Source organism: Bufo bufo, chromosome 6, assembly GCF_905171765.1.
Source record: "Bufo bufo chromosome 6, aBufBuf1.1, whole genome shotgun sequence".
In the NCBI taxonomy this organism is placed as follows: domain Eukaryota; kingdom Metazoa; phylum Chordata; class Amphibia; order Anura; family Bufonidae; genus Bufo; species Bufo bufo.
This window is the reverse complement of record NC_053394.1, coordinates 140,332,718-140,350,049: the sequence shown is the minus strand read 5'-3', so window position 1 is coordinate 140,350,049 and position 17,332 is coordinate 140,332,718. Positions and strand designations below refer to the sequence as shown.

The window sequence follows — 17,332 nt, the reverse complement described above, 5'->3', positions numbered from 1 at the left end:
AATGATGAGGACAAGGGAATACCACTTCAGCACGTCTCTGATGATGACGAAACACAGGTGCCAACTGCTGCGTCTTTCTGCAGTGTGCAGACTGAACAGGAGGTCAGGGAGGAAGACTGGGTGGAAGATGATGCAGGGGACGATGAGGTCCTAGACCCCACATGGAATGAAGGTCGTGCCACTGACTTTCAGAATTCGGAGGAAGAGGCAGTGGTGAGACCGAGCCAACAGCGTAGCAAAAGAGGGAGCAGTGGGCAAAAGCAGAACACCCGCCGCCAAGAGAGTCCGTCTGCTATTGGCCACCGCCATCTGGGACCCAGCACCCCAAAGGCAGCTTCAAGGAGTTCCCTGGTGTGGCAGTTCTTCAAACAATGTGCTGACGACAAGATCCGAGTGGTTTGCACGCTGTGCCATCAGAGCCTGAAGCGAGGCATTAACGTTCTGAACCTTAGCACAACCTGCATGACCAGGCACCTGCATGCAAAGCATGAACTGCAGTGGAGTAAACACCTTAAAAACAAGGAACTCACTCAGGCTCCCCCTGCTACCTCTTCTGCTGCTGCCGCCTCGGCCTCTTCTGCTGCTGCCTCGGCCTCTTCCTCCGCCTCTGGAGGAACGTTGGCACCTGCCGCCCAGCAAACAGAGGATGTACCACCAACACCACCACCTCTGTCACTAAGCATCTCAACCATGTCACACGGCAGCGTTCAGCTCTCCATCTCACAAACATTTGAGAGAAAGCGTAAATTCCCACCTAGCCACCCTCGATCCCTGGCCCTGAATGCCAGCATTTCTAAACTACTGGCCTATGAAATGCTGTCATTCAGGCTGGTGGACACAGACAGCTCATGTCGCTTGCTGTCCCACAGTATGTTGTTCCCAGCCGCCACTACTTCTCCAAGAGAGCCGTGCCTTCCCTGCACAACCAAGTGTCTGATAAAATCAAGTGTGCACTGCGCAACGCCATCTGTGGCAAGGTCCACCTAACCACAGATACGTGGACCAGTAAGCACGGCCAGGGACGCTATATCTCCCTAACTGCACACTGGGTAAATGTAGTGGCGGCTGGGCCCCAGGCGGAGAGCTGTTTGGCGCACGTCCTTCCGCCGCCAAGGATCGCAGGGCAACATTCTTTGCCTTCTGTCTCCTCCTCCTCCTACTCAGCTTCCTCCTCCTCTTCTTCCACCTGCTCATCCAGTCAGCCACACACCTTCACCACCAATTTCAGCACAGCCCGGGGTAAACGTCAGCAGGCCGTTCTGAAACTCATATGTTTGGGGGACAGGCCCCACACCGCACAGGAGTTGTGGGGGGGTATAGAACAACAGACCGACGAGTGGTTGCTGCCGGTGAGCCTCAAGCCCGGCCTGGTGGTGTGCGATAATGGGCGAAATCTCGTTGCAGCTCTGGGACTAGCCGGTTTGACGCACATCCCTTGCCTGGCGCATGTGCTGAATTTGGTGGTGCAGAAGTTCATTCACAACTACCCCGACATGTCAGAGCTGCTGCATAAAGTGCGGGCCGTCTGTTCACGCTTCCGGCGTTCACATCCTGCCGCTGCTCGCCTGTCTGCGCTACAGCGTAACTTCGGCCTTCCCGCTCACCGCCTCATATGCGACGTGCCCACCAGGTGGAACTCCACCTTGCACATGCTGGACAGACTGTGCGAGCAGCAGCAGGCCATAGTGGAGTTTCAGCTGCAGCACGCACGGGTCAGTCGCACTGCGGAACAGCACCACTTCACCACCAATGACTGGGCCTCCATGCGAGACCTGTGTCCCCTGTTGCGCTGTTTCGAGTACTCCACCAACATGGCCAGTGGCGATGACGCCGTTATCAGCGTTACAATACCACTTCTATGTCTCCTTGAGAAAACACTTAGGGCGATGATGAAAGAGGAGGTGAACCAGGAGGAGGAGGAGGAAGAGGGGTCATTTTTAGCACTTTCAGGCCAGTCTCTTCGAAGTGACTCAGAGGGAGGTTTTTTGCAACAGCAGAGGCCAGGTACAAATGTGGCCAGACAGGGCCCACTACTGGAGGACGAGGAGGACGAGGATGAGGAGGAGGTGGAGGAGGATGAGGATGAAGCAGGTTCACAGCGGGCTGGCACCCAACGCAGCTCGGGCCCATCACTGGTGCGTGGCTGGGGGGAAACGCAGGACGATGACGATACGCCTCCCACAGAGGACAGCTTGTCCTTACCTCTGGGCAGCCTGGCACACATGAGCGACTACATGCTGCAGTGCCTGCGCAACGACAGCAGAGTTGCCCACATTTTAACGTGTGCGGACTACTGGGTTGCCACCCTGCTGGATCCACGGTACAAAGACAATGTGCCCACCTTACTTCATGCACTGGAGCGTGATAGTAAGATGCGCGAGTACAAGCGCACGTTGGTAGACGCGCTACTGAGAGCATTCCCAAATGTCACAGGGAACAAGTGGAAGCCCAAGGCGAAGGCAGAGGAGGAGCAAGAGGTCGCCAACGCAGCTGTGTCACGGCCAGCTCCTCTGAGGGCAGGGTTAGCATGGCAGAGATGTGGAAAAGTTGTGTCACCACGCCACAGCTAACTGCACCACCACCTGAAACGGAACGTGTTAGCAGGAGGCAACATTTCAATAACATGGTGGAACAGTACCTGTGCACACCCCTCCACGTACTGACTGATGGTTCGGCCCCATTCAACTTCTGGGTCTCCAAATTGTCCACGTGGCCAGAGCTAGCCTTTTATGCCTTGGAGGTGCTGGCTTGCCCGGCGGCCAGCGTTTTGTCTGAACGTGTATTCAGCACGGCAGGGGGCGTCATTACAGACAAACGCAGCCGCCTGTCTACAGCCAATGTGGACAAGCTGACGTTCATAAAAATGAACCAGGCATGGATCCCACAGGACCTGTCCATCCCTTGTGCAGATTAGACATTAACTACCTCCCCTTAACCATATATTATTGTACTCCAGGGCACTTCCTCATTCAATCCTATTTTTATTTTCATTTTACCATTATATTGCGGGGCAACCCAAAGTTGAATGAACCTCTCCTCTGTTTGGGTGACGGGGCCTAAAAATATCTGACAGTGGCCTGTTCCAGTGGTGGGTTACATGAAGCCTGATTCTCTGCTATGACATGAAGACTGATTCTCTGCTGACATGAAGCCTGAATCTCTGTTATGGGACCTCTCTCCTCTGCCTGGGTGCCTGGGCCTAAATATCTGACAATGGACTGTTCCAGTGTTTGGTGACGTAAAGCATGATTCTCTGCTATGACATGCAGACTGATTCTCTGCTGACATGAAGCCTGAATCTCTGTTATGGGACCTCTCTCCTCTGTCTGCGTGCCGGGGCCTAAAAATATCTGACAGTGGCCTGTTCCAGTGGTGGGTGACGTGAAGCCTGATTCTCTGCTATGACATGAAGACTGATTCTCTGCTGACATGAAGCCAGATTCTCGGTTACGGGACCTCTCTCCTCTGCCTGGGTGCCTGGGCCTAAATATCTGACAATGGACTGTTCCAGTGTTGGGTGACGTAAAGCCTGATTCTCTGCTATGACATGCAGACTGATTCTCTGCTGACATGAAGCCAGATTCTCTGTTACGGGACCTCTCTCCTCTGCCTGGGTGCCTGGGCCTAAATATCTGACAATGGACTGTTCCAGTGTTGGGTGACGTAAAGCATGATTCTCTGCTATGACATGCAGACTGATTCTCTGCTGACATGATGCCAGATTCTCTGTTACGGGACCTCTTTCCTCTGCCTGGGTGCCTGGGCCTAAATATCTGACAATGGACTGTTCCAGTGTTGGGTGACGTAAAGCATGATTCTCTGCTAGGACATGCAGACTGATTCTCTGCTGACATGAAGCCAGATTCTCTGTTACGGGACCTCTCTCCTCTGCCTGGGTGCCTGGGCCTAAATATCTGACAATGGACTGTTCCAGTGTTGGGTGACGTAAAGCATGATTCTCTGCTATGACATGCAGACTGATTCTCTGCTGACATGAAGCCAGATTCTCTGTTACGGGACCTCTCTCCTCTGCCTGGGTGCCTGGGCCTAAATATCTGACAATGGACTGTTCCAGTGTTGGGTGACGTAAAGCATGATTCTCTGCTAGGACATGCAGACTGATTCTCTGCTGACATGAAGCCAGATTCTCTGTTACGGGACCTCTCTCCTCTGCCTGGGTGCCTGCGCCTAAATATCTGACAATGGACTGTTCCAGTGTTGGGTGACGTAAAGCATGATTCTCTGCTATGACATGCAGACTGATTCTCTGCTGACATGAAGCCTGAATCTCTGTTATGGGACCTCTCTCCTCTGTCTGGGTGCCGGGGCCTAAAAATATCTGACAGTGGCCTGTTCCAGTGGTGGGTGACGTGAAGCCTGATTCTCTGCTATGACATGAAGACTGATTCTCTGCTGACATGAAGCCAGATTCTCTGTTACGGGACCTCTCTCCTCTGCCTGGGTGTCTGGGCCTAAATATCTGACAATGGACTGTTCCAGTGTTGGGTGACGTAAAGCATGATTCTCTGCTATGACATGCAGACTGATTCTCTGCTGACATGAAGCCTGAATCTCTGTTATGGGACCTCTCTCCTCTGTCTGGGTGCCTGGGCCTAATTATCTGACAATGGACTGTTCCAGTGTTGGGTGACGTAAAGCATGATTCTCTGCTAGGACATGCAGACTGATTCTCTGCTGACATGAAGCCAGATTCTCTGTTACGGGACCTCTCTCCTCTGCCTGGGTGCCGGGGCCTAAATATATGACAATGGACTGTTACAGTGGTGGGTGACGTGAAGCCAGATTCTCTGCTATGGCATGAAGAGACTGATTCTCTGCTGACGTGAAGCCAGATTCTCTGCTATGGGACCTCTCTCCAATTGATATTGGTTAATTTTTATTTATTTTATTTTTATTTTTATTCATTTCCCTATCCACATTTGTTTGCAGGGGATTTACCTACATGTTGCTGCCTTTTGCAGCCCTCTAGCTCTTTCCTGGGCTGTTTTACAGCCTTTTTAGTGCCGAAAAGTTCGGGTTCCCATTGACTTCAATCGGGTTCGGGACGAAGTTCGGGTCGGGTTCGGATCTCGAACCCGAACATTTCCGGGATGTTCGGCCGAACTTCTCGAACCCGAACATCCAGGTGTTCGCTCAACTCTAGTTGAGATGACTATAATTACTAATAATTGTATTTTACAACTTTGGGATTACATCCTTTAATTGTTATCTTGCAGACTATGTTGCAGAAGGGTTATGATGACCTAGGTTCCCGTACAGAGAAACAGGGCATAGTACGGAGAATAGCCTACATTTTGTGGCAGAAGAATGGCAAGAGCCATTCTAAGGAGGCCTATCTAAAAAAAAATGGTCTGACCTAAAACGACATAGGATGGATCTTATAAAAGAGGTCAGAGACAAAAATTGTCCAGGTACGATGCTTACATGAATTTTCTATCACCCACCTATTGTTATTTATGTGTTCAGTTATGCAAATAAGTATTTCTATCCCTTTACAACTGATTACTTAGTTCAGTGGTGTTGAACCGATGGAACGGGTGCTAGAGGTGGCACTCAGAGCCCTCTCTGTGGGCCGCATACCCTTGAAAAGGTCTAAGGCGTGCTAATCGGCTTTAGACATTTCCTACCATACAGCTTCGCAGGCACATTATTAACAGCACAGTCAGCATATTGAATGTAGGAAGGCTGTTACAGCAAAATGATAATTGTGTGGAAGACAGACTATACTGGCATTCAGGTACAATGGTAACGTTGGAAATTTGCAATAAATAATTAAGTTGGTTTTCTCTTCTGCCTAAAATTTCTCCGGCACGGATTTAGTAAATGCTGTGACACGTAGCTGATTATTCCTTTAAAATATATACATACACTCACAGCGAGATACAGATATATAATATAAACCCTTATCCAATGTCAAAACAGTTGACTTGGTCCACCTCATTGGAATAACCCTGCAACAGTTCCTTGCGAACCAATACCCCCCGGTACCTCATCCTAGCTCTTAACGTACTCAACTGTAAACCATCTGAAAGACCTCATTTGTAGTTTCATCTAACACCAAATCAAGTGAAATCAAACATAGGGGTAATCATTATCCCATCCAGATCCCACCATAGATTAATTTGTGTACTGTTACCTTTTTTTGGGGGGCTTTCCTTGTTTATCTTGGTATTTTTGGAAAATTTGTTCATTACAGGGGTGCCTCTTCCAAAAGTGCGCGCTAAGCGCTCAAAAAAGAAGGTGGTGGTGGAAGAGGAGAGGAGTGAGGATGAGGAGGATGAGGAACAGGCAGGACCATCAGGGCATCAGGCCCATAGCCCATCTGAGGCAGATGAGGTCCAGGAGGATGAGGAGGAGGAAGAAGACGAGGTGGTGACCACCCCCCGCCAGGAGGGTAAATATATTCTGTTGATGTTTTAATTTAAAAAATGTCCCCACACACATACAGGTGTCAGTTTAGTCTTCACCACAGGCAGATTTTATTCAAGAAAGCAATTATAAACAAGTTCAAGTTCAACCTCTAATTGTTATTCAGACTTCAAATATTACATAACCTAAAGTCCCACACTTTGCGTTCATTCCAAGCAGTGTAACAAAAATATTAGTATATCACCACTCTTTAGGGTCTGTCAGAGACCATCCTCATTTCTCTGCAGGTTCAGTTTTCACATCTCCTGTCCACACTTGAAAAGAACAGCATTTTTAATCCTAACTTTATTAAAAAGGCTTGATGGAGTACGGGAGTGACCTGTGCCACTATATCTGTCTGGGCACTCAGTCCAAAAACTCGGACCCTAATTAAATCCACGTAAAAAGTTTTTTTTACAGCTAGCTGATGTTACTGGTGTACAGATTTCCGTAAAGTATCTCAATGAGGCACACAATTTAATTAAGATGTAACGAGCATCCAATAAATACAATTTTTCTTAGACTAAAAAATAAAGTGCACAAAACCATATTAATATTTATTAAAAGAATGGTGTAAAAACTATGAAACAGTCAACAAAGAACGTACAACACACAACAGTAATAAAAAACATGAACACTATAAAGTAATTAATCTACATAAAAAGCATTAACTTAACTACTAAATCCATAACCCTAAAGTCTAAAGAACTATTATTAATCCTAACTAAACCAATATATAATGGATTAACATAGTAACATAGTACATAAGGCCGAAAAAAGACATTTGTCCATCCAGTTCGGCCTGTTATCCTGCAGGTTGATCCAGAGGAAGGCAAAAAAAAAAAACTGTGAGGTAGAAGCCAATTAACCCCACTTTAGCAGAATAAAAAATTCCTTCCCGACTCCAATCAGGCATCAGAATAATTCCCTGGATCAACGACCCCTCTCTAGTAGCTATAGCCTGTAATATTATTACACTCCAGAAATACATCCAGGCCCCTCTTGAATTCCTCATTGTACTCGCCATCACCACCTCCTCAGGCAGAGAGTTCCATAGTCTCACTGCTCTTACCATAAAGAATCCTTTTCTATGTTTGTGTACAAACCTTCTTTCATCCAGACGCAGAGGATGTCCCTTTGTCACAGTTACAGTCCTGGGGATAAATAGATGATGGGATAGATCTCTGTACTGACCCCTGATATATTTATACATATTAATTAGATCTCCCCTCAGTCGTCTTTTTTCTAAAGTGAATAACCCTAATTTTGATAATCTTTCAGGGTACTGTAGTTGCCCCATTCCAGTTAGTACTTTAGTTGCCCTCCTCTGGACCCTCTCCAGCTCTGCTATGTCTGCCTTGTTCACTGGAGCCCAGAACTGTACACAGTACTCCATGTGTGGTCTGACTAGCGATTTGTAAAGTGGTAGGACTATGTTCTCATCACCGCCATCTATGCCCCTTTTGATGCAACCCATTATCTTATTGGCCTTTGCAGCAGCTGCCTGACACTGGTTTTTGCAGCTTAGTTTACTGTTTATTAAAATTCCTAGATCCTTTTCCATGTCAGTGTTACCGAGTGTTTTACCATTTAGACTTGCATTATCCCTTCCCATGTGCATAACTTTACATTTGTCAGTGTTAAACCTCATCTGCCACTTATCTGCCCAAGCCTTGAATCTATCCAGATCCCTCTGTAGCAGTATACTGTCCTCTTCAGTGTTAATTACTTTACACAGTTTATTGTTATCTGCAAAAATTTATATTTTACTATGCAAGCCTTCTCCAAGATCATTAATAAATATATTGATGAGAATAGGGCCCAATACTGACTCCTGAGGTACCCCACTAGTGACAGTGACCCAATCTGAGTGTGTACCACTAATAACCACCCTCTGTTTTCTATCACTGTGCCAGTTACTTACCCACATACAGACATTTTCTCCCAGTCCAAGCATTCTCATTTTATATACTAACCTTTTATGTGGTACAGTGTCTAATGCTTTGGAGAAGTCCAGATACACGACATCCATTGGTTCGCCGCTGTCAAGTCTAGAACTTACCTCCTCATAGAAACTGATTAAATTAGTTTGGCATGACCGATCCCTCACGAAGCCATGCTGATATGGTGTTATTTGCTTATTTCCGTTGAGATGCTCTAAGATAGCATCTCTCAGAAAACCTTCAAACAGTTTACCCACAACAGATGTTAAACTTAGGGCTCTTTCACACTTGCGTTGTCCGGATCCGTCGTGCACTCCATTTGCGGGAGGTGCCCGCCGGATCCGTAACACCGCAAGTGAACTGAAAGCATTTGAAGTGGGGAGTGGGGGAGCAGTATACTTACCGTCCGTGCGGCTCCCGGGGCGCTCCAGAATGACGTCAGAGCGCCCCATGCGCATGGATGACGTGATCCATGCGATCACGTCATCCATGCGCGTGGGGCGCCCTGACGTCACTCTGAAGCGCCCAGGGAGCCGCACAGACGGTAAGTATACTGCTCCCCCACTCCCCAGTACACTTTACCATGGCAAACAGGACTTTAGCGTCCTGGCAGCCATGGTAACCATTCAGAAAAAGCTAAACGTCGGATCCGGTAATGCGGCGAAACGACGTTTAGCTTAAGGCCGGATCTGGATTAATGCCTTTCAATGGGCATTAATTCCGGATCCGGCCTTGCGGCAAGTGTTCAGGATTTTTGACCGGAGCAAAAAGCGCAGCATGCTGCGGTATTTTTTCCGGCCAAAAAACGTTCCAGTCCGGAACTGAAGACATCCTGATGCATCCTGAACGGATTTCTCTCCATTCAGAATGCATTGGGATAATCCTGATCAGGATTCTTCCGGCATAGAGCCCCGACGACGGAACTCTATGCCGGAACAGAACAACGCAAGTGTGAAAGAGCCCTTACCGGCCTATAGATTCAAGGCTCTGTTTATGGACCCTTTTTGAATATTGGCACCACATTTGCCATGCGCCAATCCTGTGGGACATTCCCTGTCAGTATAGAGTCCGCAAATATCAGAAATAAGGGTCTGGCTATGACATTATTTAATTCCCTTAGGATACGGGGCTGTATGTCATCCGGTCCTGGCGATTTGTCTATTTTAATCATTTTAAGTCGCTGATGTACTTCTTCCTGCGTCAGACAGGAATTCATCTGCTTTATACACCAAACAATGATTGTCTTTTAAAGTACATTTAAAATTTGTATTTCCTTTACTTTTACAGCGCAACAGCAACAACTTGATTAAAAAAAATTAAAAAGTGCAGCGGGAGCAGTGCAAAAGAATGAAAAAGTTAAGGGCGATACAGATGAAAAAAATAAGGGAGCTGAAGCTCCTGCCATTTCATTCCACATGTCCTCTACCATGAGTGTGTATTTGGGGGAAGGGGACAGAAAACAATAGGCTTTTTAATTTGCTCATTTACAAGCCTATTATTTCTGCTTCCCTTCCACCACATACACACTCAAATAGACATGGGGATGGGTAGACCTACAGTAGTTTACCCTTTCTTTGTTAGAGACGTGCAGGGAAACAAAAGGTTTTTTCTTAATCTACTAGACGGTAATTTACATTCTCTACCGCCTAGCTAATTTGTGGATTCAGAATAAGGCCTCTTTCACACTACAGTATTTTGCGTTCAGTATACTGGACGTTTTTTTAGTTCAGTATACGGAACATATACTGAACCATTCATTTCAATGGTTCAGCAAAAAATACTGAAGTGTCTCCGTGTGCATTCCGTTTCAGTATTTCAGTATTTCCGTGCCGTGAAAAGATAGAACATGTCCTATGTTTGTCCGCAAATCACGGTCCGTGGCTCCATTAAAGTCAATGGGTCCGCAAAAAAACGGAATGCATACGGAAGGCATCCGTATGTCATCCGTATGTCATCCGTTTTTTGCGGATCCGTCATTAACAAATGCTAGGCCCAGCCCACTGTGGCCATGTGTTTTTTGTTGCCAAACTTTGGCTGAGCACAAATACAGGTGGCTTCCGTTTTTGATCCGTGAAAAACGGACCGTATACGGGAACCATACGGAAACCATACTGAAAGGTTTTTGCGGACATACTGAACGGAAACGGAGACACAACGGAACCCAAAAACGGGACAACGGATCCGTGAAAAACGGAACGCAAAACACTGAAATGGACATACTGTAGTGTGAAAGAGGCCTAATGCTAGTAGTAGCGCTGTAGACTTCTGTATATGTATATTTTTATATCTCTATTTCTCTGTCTGCATATACCATTACAGTATATTGTATATATAAATATATATATTTCTAATAAAAAAAAAATAAACATATATAGATATACACTCAACTAAAGAATTATTAGGAGCACCTGTTCTATTTCTCATTAATGCAATTATCTAGTCAACCAATCACATGGCAGTTGCTTCAATGCATTTAGGGGTGTGGTCCTGGTCAAGATAATCTCCTGAACTCCAAACTGAATGTCAGAATGGGAAAGAAAGGTGATTTAAGCAATTTTGAGCGTGGCATGGTTGTTGGTGCCAGACGGGCTGGTCTGAGTATTTCACAATCTGCTCAGTTACTGGGATTTTCACGCACAACCATTTCTAGGGTTTACAAAGAATGGTGTGAAAAGGGAAAAACATCCAGTATGCGGCAGTCCTGTGGGCAAAAATGCCTTGTGGATGCTAGAGGTCAGAGGAGAATGGGCCAACTGATTCAAGCGGATAGAAGAGCAACGTAGACTGAAATAATCACTCGTTACAACCGAGGTATGCAGCAAAGCATTTGTGAAGCCACAACACGCACAACCTTGAGGCGGATGGGCTACAACAGCAGAAGACACCACCGGGTACCACTCATCTCCACTACAAATAGGAAAAAGAGGCTACAATTTGCACGAGCTCACCAAAATTGGACTGTTGAAGACTGGAAAAATGTTGCCTGGTCTGATGAGTCTCGATTTCTGTTGAGACATTCAAATGGTAGAGTCTAAATTTGGCGTAAACAGAATGAGAACATGTATCCATCATGCCTTGTTACCACTGTGCAGGCTGGTGGTGGTGGTGGTGTAATGGTGTGGGGGATGTTTTCTGGGCACACTTTAGGCCCCTTAGTGCCAATTGGGCATCGTTTAAATGCCACGGGCTACCTGAGCATTGTTTCTAACCATGTCCATCCCTTCATGACCACCCTGTACCCATCCTCTGATGACTACTTCCAGCAGGATAATGCACCATGTCACAAAGCTTGAATCATTTCAAATTGGTTTCTTGAACATGACAATGAGTTCACTGTACTAAAATGGCCCCCACAGTCACCAGATCTCAACCCAATAGAGCATCTTTGGGATGTAGTGGAACTGGAGCTTCGTGCCCTGGATGTGCATCCCTCAAATCTCCATCAACTGCAAGATGCTATCCTATCAATATGGGCCAACATTTCTAAAGAATGCTATCAGCACCTTGTTGAATCAATGCCATGTAGAATTAAGGCAGTTCTGAAGGCAAAAGGGGGTCCAACACCGTATTAGTATGGTGTTCCTAATAATTCTTTAAGTGAGTGTATATTCTGATATACTGTATAAAAATAGTGAAATAAAAATATCTATAGTGTACAAATAATATATCATTATAGATATACTGTATAGATATCGAGACTAAAGATGATAACTTAAAATCAATTATTAGACATGTAATTTAGATGGCGTGGATTTTATTGATCAACTACAATAAGATATTAATACATAAGTGCAATAATTCATATATTAATTAAAACTGAAATAAAAATAATCTCAAAATTTAGTAACAAAACATACATTAAATTACATGTACAGTATGCAAGTGTCATTAGCGTATACTTTTTTGATCCAAAAAAATTCATTTTCCACTTGCTTGTCCCTGTCTATTGATAACTATTGTCAACACAGTATATAAATGGTTGATCAAATTGTTGCATGTTTCTGTAGTGAATGCGGGTGGGGAGGGTGCGGGCAAGTAGAAATGATCAAAAGGCTTCCCTGAATACAAAGTGCAGGTTATGTTGCGATGTATCAATACAGTATATGTTGTTGTTAGATACTGCATCCGCTGTGGCAGCAGTGTGAACCCAGGGCTAAGCGCAGAGATGTTCCCGACACCAAACATTTACAGCCTCCCGGCAGGCTCCGCCTATGTCAGGACAAGATCAAAGCAATTGGAATGGACATTATGAAAATATTACCAAAATAGATATTATTATAATATTAAATAATAGAGTAAATGTACAATAAAAAAATGGAAAAAATATGACTAGACTTTATAGGATGAGTTTATGAGCTACATTTAATGATCATGTTCTGACAAATTAATAATAAAACTGATAATAGGAACAATCATGATTAGAGTACACAACTATGATTATAAAATAGAAAGAATATGAAAAAGGAAAAATAATGCCTGCACATACAGTAGGAGTGCTAGATTTCCTCTATCTATGTCCATAGGAGGAATAGCAATGTCCAGCATAGGAATAGCAATCACTATTGTGCCATATTGATATCACTGATGAATAGACAGTTAGCCACTAGCCAGTTCATATATGACTACAGTACATGAAATGTCACAATTGCGATTCCATAGCATTCATGTGTACTCCTGCCATGTCTGTTTGAGTGTGTATGTGGAGGAAGGGAAGCAGAAACAATAGGCTTGTTAATGAGCAAATTAAAAATCCTATTGTTTTCTGTCCCCTTCCCCCAAATACACACTCATGGTAGAGGACATGTGGAATGAAATGGCAGGAGTACTGTATACTGAAACTCGTTCTCTCATTTTTTCCGTATCCTCGTTATTTATTTTTTCATAAAAAAAATATAATTTTTACAAATAAATGCATCTGTATACTCTGTGCAACACCAGATAGTATAGTGCCCTCCAACATATATATTCTCATTTTATGTGTGTGTATATATGGATGTATGTGTATATATATATATGTATGTGTGTACTGTACATATGTGTGTGCATGAGTGTACGGCTGGCCCACGCAAGAAACTCCTTCAATTTACAGCAAAGAATAATAAATATACTTTAAATTCATGCAATCAAGCTTTGTACATTTTCTGGATTAAAAGGATATTTTTAAGATAAGAAAATCAAAAATTGTGCCTGGCATTGTGCAGTTACACTGAATGTAGTTCATTTAAAAAGGATGAAAATCTGCTCTTATACTCTAGTCGCTGCCAAAGCTGCTTTTCCAGTTATATACTGTAGGCTGACACTATGAGGGAAACTTATGTAAAGAAAAAAGCCTAAAAACTGTAAACTTGACCTAATACCTAATACTCAATACTTATCAGTTCTAGTGTTGAGCACGAATATTCGAATAGCGAATTTTAATCGCGAATATAGTGCTATATATTTGTTAATTCGAATATTTGTTTATTTTATTTTTTTAAGTTGTTCACACTTCACACTTCCCAAAAAGCAGTTCTTCTTACATGTCTGGGGGACTCCATGCTCCTTGCCCGCTCCAGTTAGTGCCGTTGCCGAGTCTGCCGAGTGCCGACTTCCGGTGCGCATGGAGCGTCCCCATCACCATGGGAACGCCTCCATGCTAGAATGTACTGTCGGATGTGAGAATCACGGTTATCTAGACCATGGTAAAAGTTGGATGCGCAATGCGAGTAAATTTACTTAAATTACTCGCATTGCGCATCCAACTTAATTTTGTGTATAGGCAACGTTCCTAATGGTTGGCTTGTTAGAATTAACGAATATAGAGAATATAGCGCTATATTCGTATTTGTCATATTCGTTAATTCTAGCAAGCCAACCATTATTAGGAAAACTTTGCCTATACACAGAACTAAGTTGTATGCGCAATGCGAGTAATTTAAGTAAGTTTACCCGCATTGCACATCCAGCTGACAGCGGGGTATATTCTCAATAATTCGTCATTCTATCAAGGCAACCAATAGGAAGTTGCCTAAGTTGCACTCGCAATATGCACATGGTGTTAACTTTCTATTGCGAGAATTCTTTATTGAAATATTCGTGTGAGCCTATACGGGCGTGGCTTTGTCCTCCGAGTTTGTTGACAGGCGGACGTCAAGATGGTTGCCATGGCACCCGGACGCCTTACAAAGGCGTCCTAGTTGCCATTTACCTAAGGCTGATCAGACCATGAGGTCTGATCAGCCTTAGTGTAAGTGTAGCACTGACTATACAGTTTATTACAATAGATGACTATTGCAATGCACTGTGTAGTGATCAGTCCCAATGGATCTTCAGGATCCAGATGGGTCTTGATAAATAAAAAATATATATAAAAAAAAAGTCATAAAAAAATTGAAAGACAATAAAAAAAAAAAAATTTAAGAAAAATTTATTAGAAATTGTATTTTCTCATATATATTCATTTATGTAATCGAAAAATTACATAAATAATAAAAGTACACATTATTGGTATAGCCGCATCCGTAAAACCTAGCTTTATAAAAATATAGCGTGACCTTACCCCTTTGACAAATCCCATACAAAAATTATTAAAAAGAGTGTCAAAAACAGACATTTAAGGCCTCATGCACACGACCGTTGTGTGCATCCGCGGCCGTTGTTCCGTTTTCCTTTTTTTTTCGCGGACCCATTGACTTTCAATGGGTACGTGGAAAAATCGGAAAATGCACCGTTTGGCTTCCGTGTCCGTGATCCGTTTTTCCAGTCCGTGAAAAAAATATGACCTGTCCTATTTTTTTCACGGACAACGGTTCACGGACCCATTCAAGTCAATGGGTCCGTGAAAAATCACGGATGCACACAAGATAGTCATCCGTGTCCGTGATCCGTGTCCGTGATCCGTGTCCGTTTTTCCTATCATTTTCAATGGAAACTTGACTTAGTTTTTTTTTTCACTTTTCATGTCTGTGGATCCTCCAAAAATCAAGGAAGACCCATGGAAGAAAAAACGGTCACGGATCACGGAACAACGGAAATCCGTTTTGCGGACCGCAAAAAAAAACGGTCATGTGCATGAGGCCTTATAGACATGTTTTGTTACGTTCCATGACATAAATTCCAACCCCAAGCGATCAAAAAGGCGTATGCACCCCAAAATAGTACCAATCAAACCGTCACCTCATCCCGCAATAAATGATACACTGCTTGAGACAATATGAAAAGAAAATATGACTCTCAGACAATGGAGACAGTAAAATCTGTTTTTCAGGGCCTCTAAACTGTTGTTATTGTGCAAAAGTTAAATATTAAAAAAAGTTGACATATTATGGAATTGCCCATCCCTATTAACGTGCTCATTAAAAATTATCACGTGACTTAACCCCTCTGTTGAACACTGAAAAAAATAAAATAAAAAACAGCGCCCAAAAAAATACGCCATTTTTTGGTCAGCTTACATATCAAAAATAGCAACACCAAGCAATAGAAAAGACATCTGCTCCCAAAAATAGTACCAATCAAACAGTCAACTCATCCCACAAAAAATAAAAAAATAAAAATACTCTATTGAAATATTCCTAAGTAAAGAACTATATAACTGATTGCGATTTTAATGGCCAGCTACTTTATACACTAATCAATAAAAGTTATTTAATCTGATTGTCAATAATTATTTTTTTTGGACAGTACTAAAAGAAATGAAAAAAAAAATGATTATGCTGCAGCAGGAGCACTCTAGGCGGATGAGGGCTGTCAAGCTTAAGTTTACAGAAGAAATGAAGGCCATGGAGGAGTGGCATCAGAAGGCCATAGCGGAGCTGCTCAACCAGCATGATGTCCTGAAATCCTTGCCTTAGTTTTATTTATTTTTTATTTTCTGTTTGTTAAAACAACTTTTTTATATTTTATTTATAAAGTGTGGTTTTGTTTTAAATCATTTTTGGTTTTCTGTTTTATTTTAACAACTCTGGTTACATTAAGGCAAATTTTTTCCAGCCGAAACTCATCAGTATCATGATATACAGCAGCCGCAGGTACATGGAATTTGGGTAGTATTAGGGCTGTTTCACACGAGCGAGTCCATTGCGGGAATCACGCTCCACGTGTGAGTGTGATCCTCTGCTCTGGACTTGCAGGAGCGCACGGCATTATCATGATTTATAATGCTATGTGTCTCTGCATGGCCTTTTTTCCACAGATTCATAGTGACATAAAGCTGTCAGTATGATTCTGTAGAAATAAGGTCAAGCAGAGACACATAGCATTATAAATCATGATAATGCCTTGCGCGCCTGCAAGTCCAGAGCGGAGGACGATTCCCGCAATGGACTCGCTCGTGTGAAACAGCCCTAAGGCCTACACAGAACTCATAGTGGTGAGGATAATAGCAGCAGTCTTTGTTAACGGTGGAGTATAAGGCCTATGCAGAGCTCATAGTGGTCAGGATAATTGCAGAAGTTATTGGTAATAGTGGAGTATAAGGCCTACACAGAATTCTCAAAAATCAGGACAACAGCAGCAGCAGGCAGATGGTAAGTTTCCATTGTAGTTCAAGGCCTACGCATAGCTTTGCCTCACTGGACTAAAGGGGCCTTACAATAAACTTATTAGTAAGAATTATACCGTAACATAACATTATAAAAAAGAAAATGAAATCACGCGTTATAACTCAGAAAAAACAATTTATTAACAAAATAAAAAAAGGTCTCTATGGCAACATTGTGAGTTGGGAAAGTAGCTCCTCCATTTTCTGCATCCCTTTACGGTGCTTTTTGTCCATCTTATAGCTGATGACCCGACGTTGCTCGGGTATTTATTTATTGTAATTTTATTTTAAAATAACAGTGACTTTCACTATGGCCGCCGCTTTAACGGTGACCGCCGTTTTAAAAGTGACTTTGACCACCCTTGGGTAAAGAAAAATACCATAAAAACATTAAACCTGCATTTATACTCCAGTCACATTTAGATCTCCATTTTCAGGT

General features: G+C 43.5%; 1 protein-coding gene across 1 annotated transcript; it reads left to right on the top strand.

Annotated features, from left to right (window-relative positions):
- The first annotated feature begins 5,240 nt into the window (after positions 1–5,240).
- Positions 5,241–16,204, top strand: LOC121005581 (protein FAM9A-like). Its single transcript, XM_040438358.1, has 3 exons — positions 5,241–5,432; positions 6,218–6,415; positions 16,035–16,204. Exons 1-3 carry the CDS (start codon positions 5,393–5,395, stop codon positions 16,202–16,204), a joined length of 408 nt encoding a protein of 135 aa, XP_040294292.1. The 5' UTR covers positions 5,241–5,392.
- The last annotated feature ends 1,128 nt before the right edge of the window (positions 16,205–17,332 follow it).

Coding starts and splice junctions, on each gene's coding strand:
- LOC121005581 (XM_040438358.1), top strand. CDS start 5,393: ATGGATCTTATAAAAGAGGTCAGAGACAAAAATTGTCCAG. Junction 5,433..6,217: donor CAGAGACAAAAATTGTCCAG/GTACGATGCTTA, acceptor TGTTCATTACAG/GGGTGCCTCTTCCAAAAGTG. Junction 6,416..16,034: donor GACCACCCCCCGCCAGGAGG/GTAAATATATTC, acceptor TTTTTTGGACAG/TACTAAAAGAAATGAAAAAA.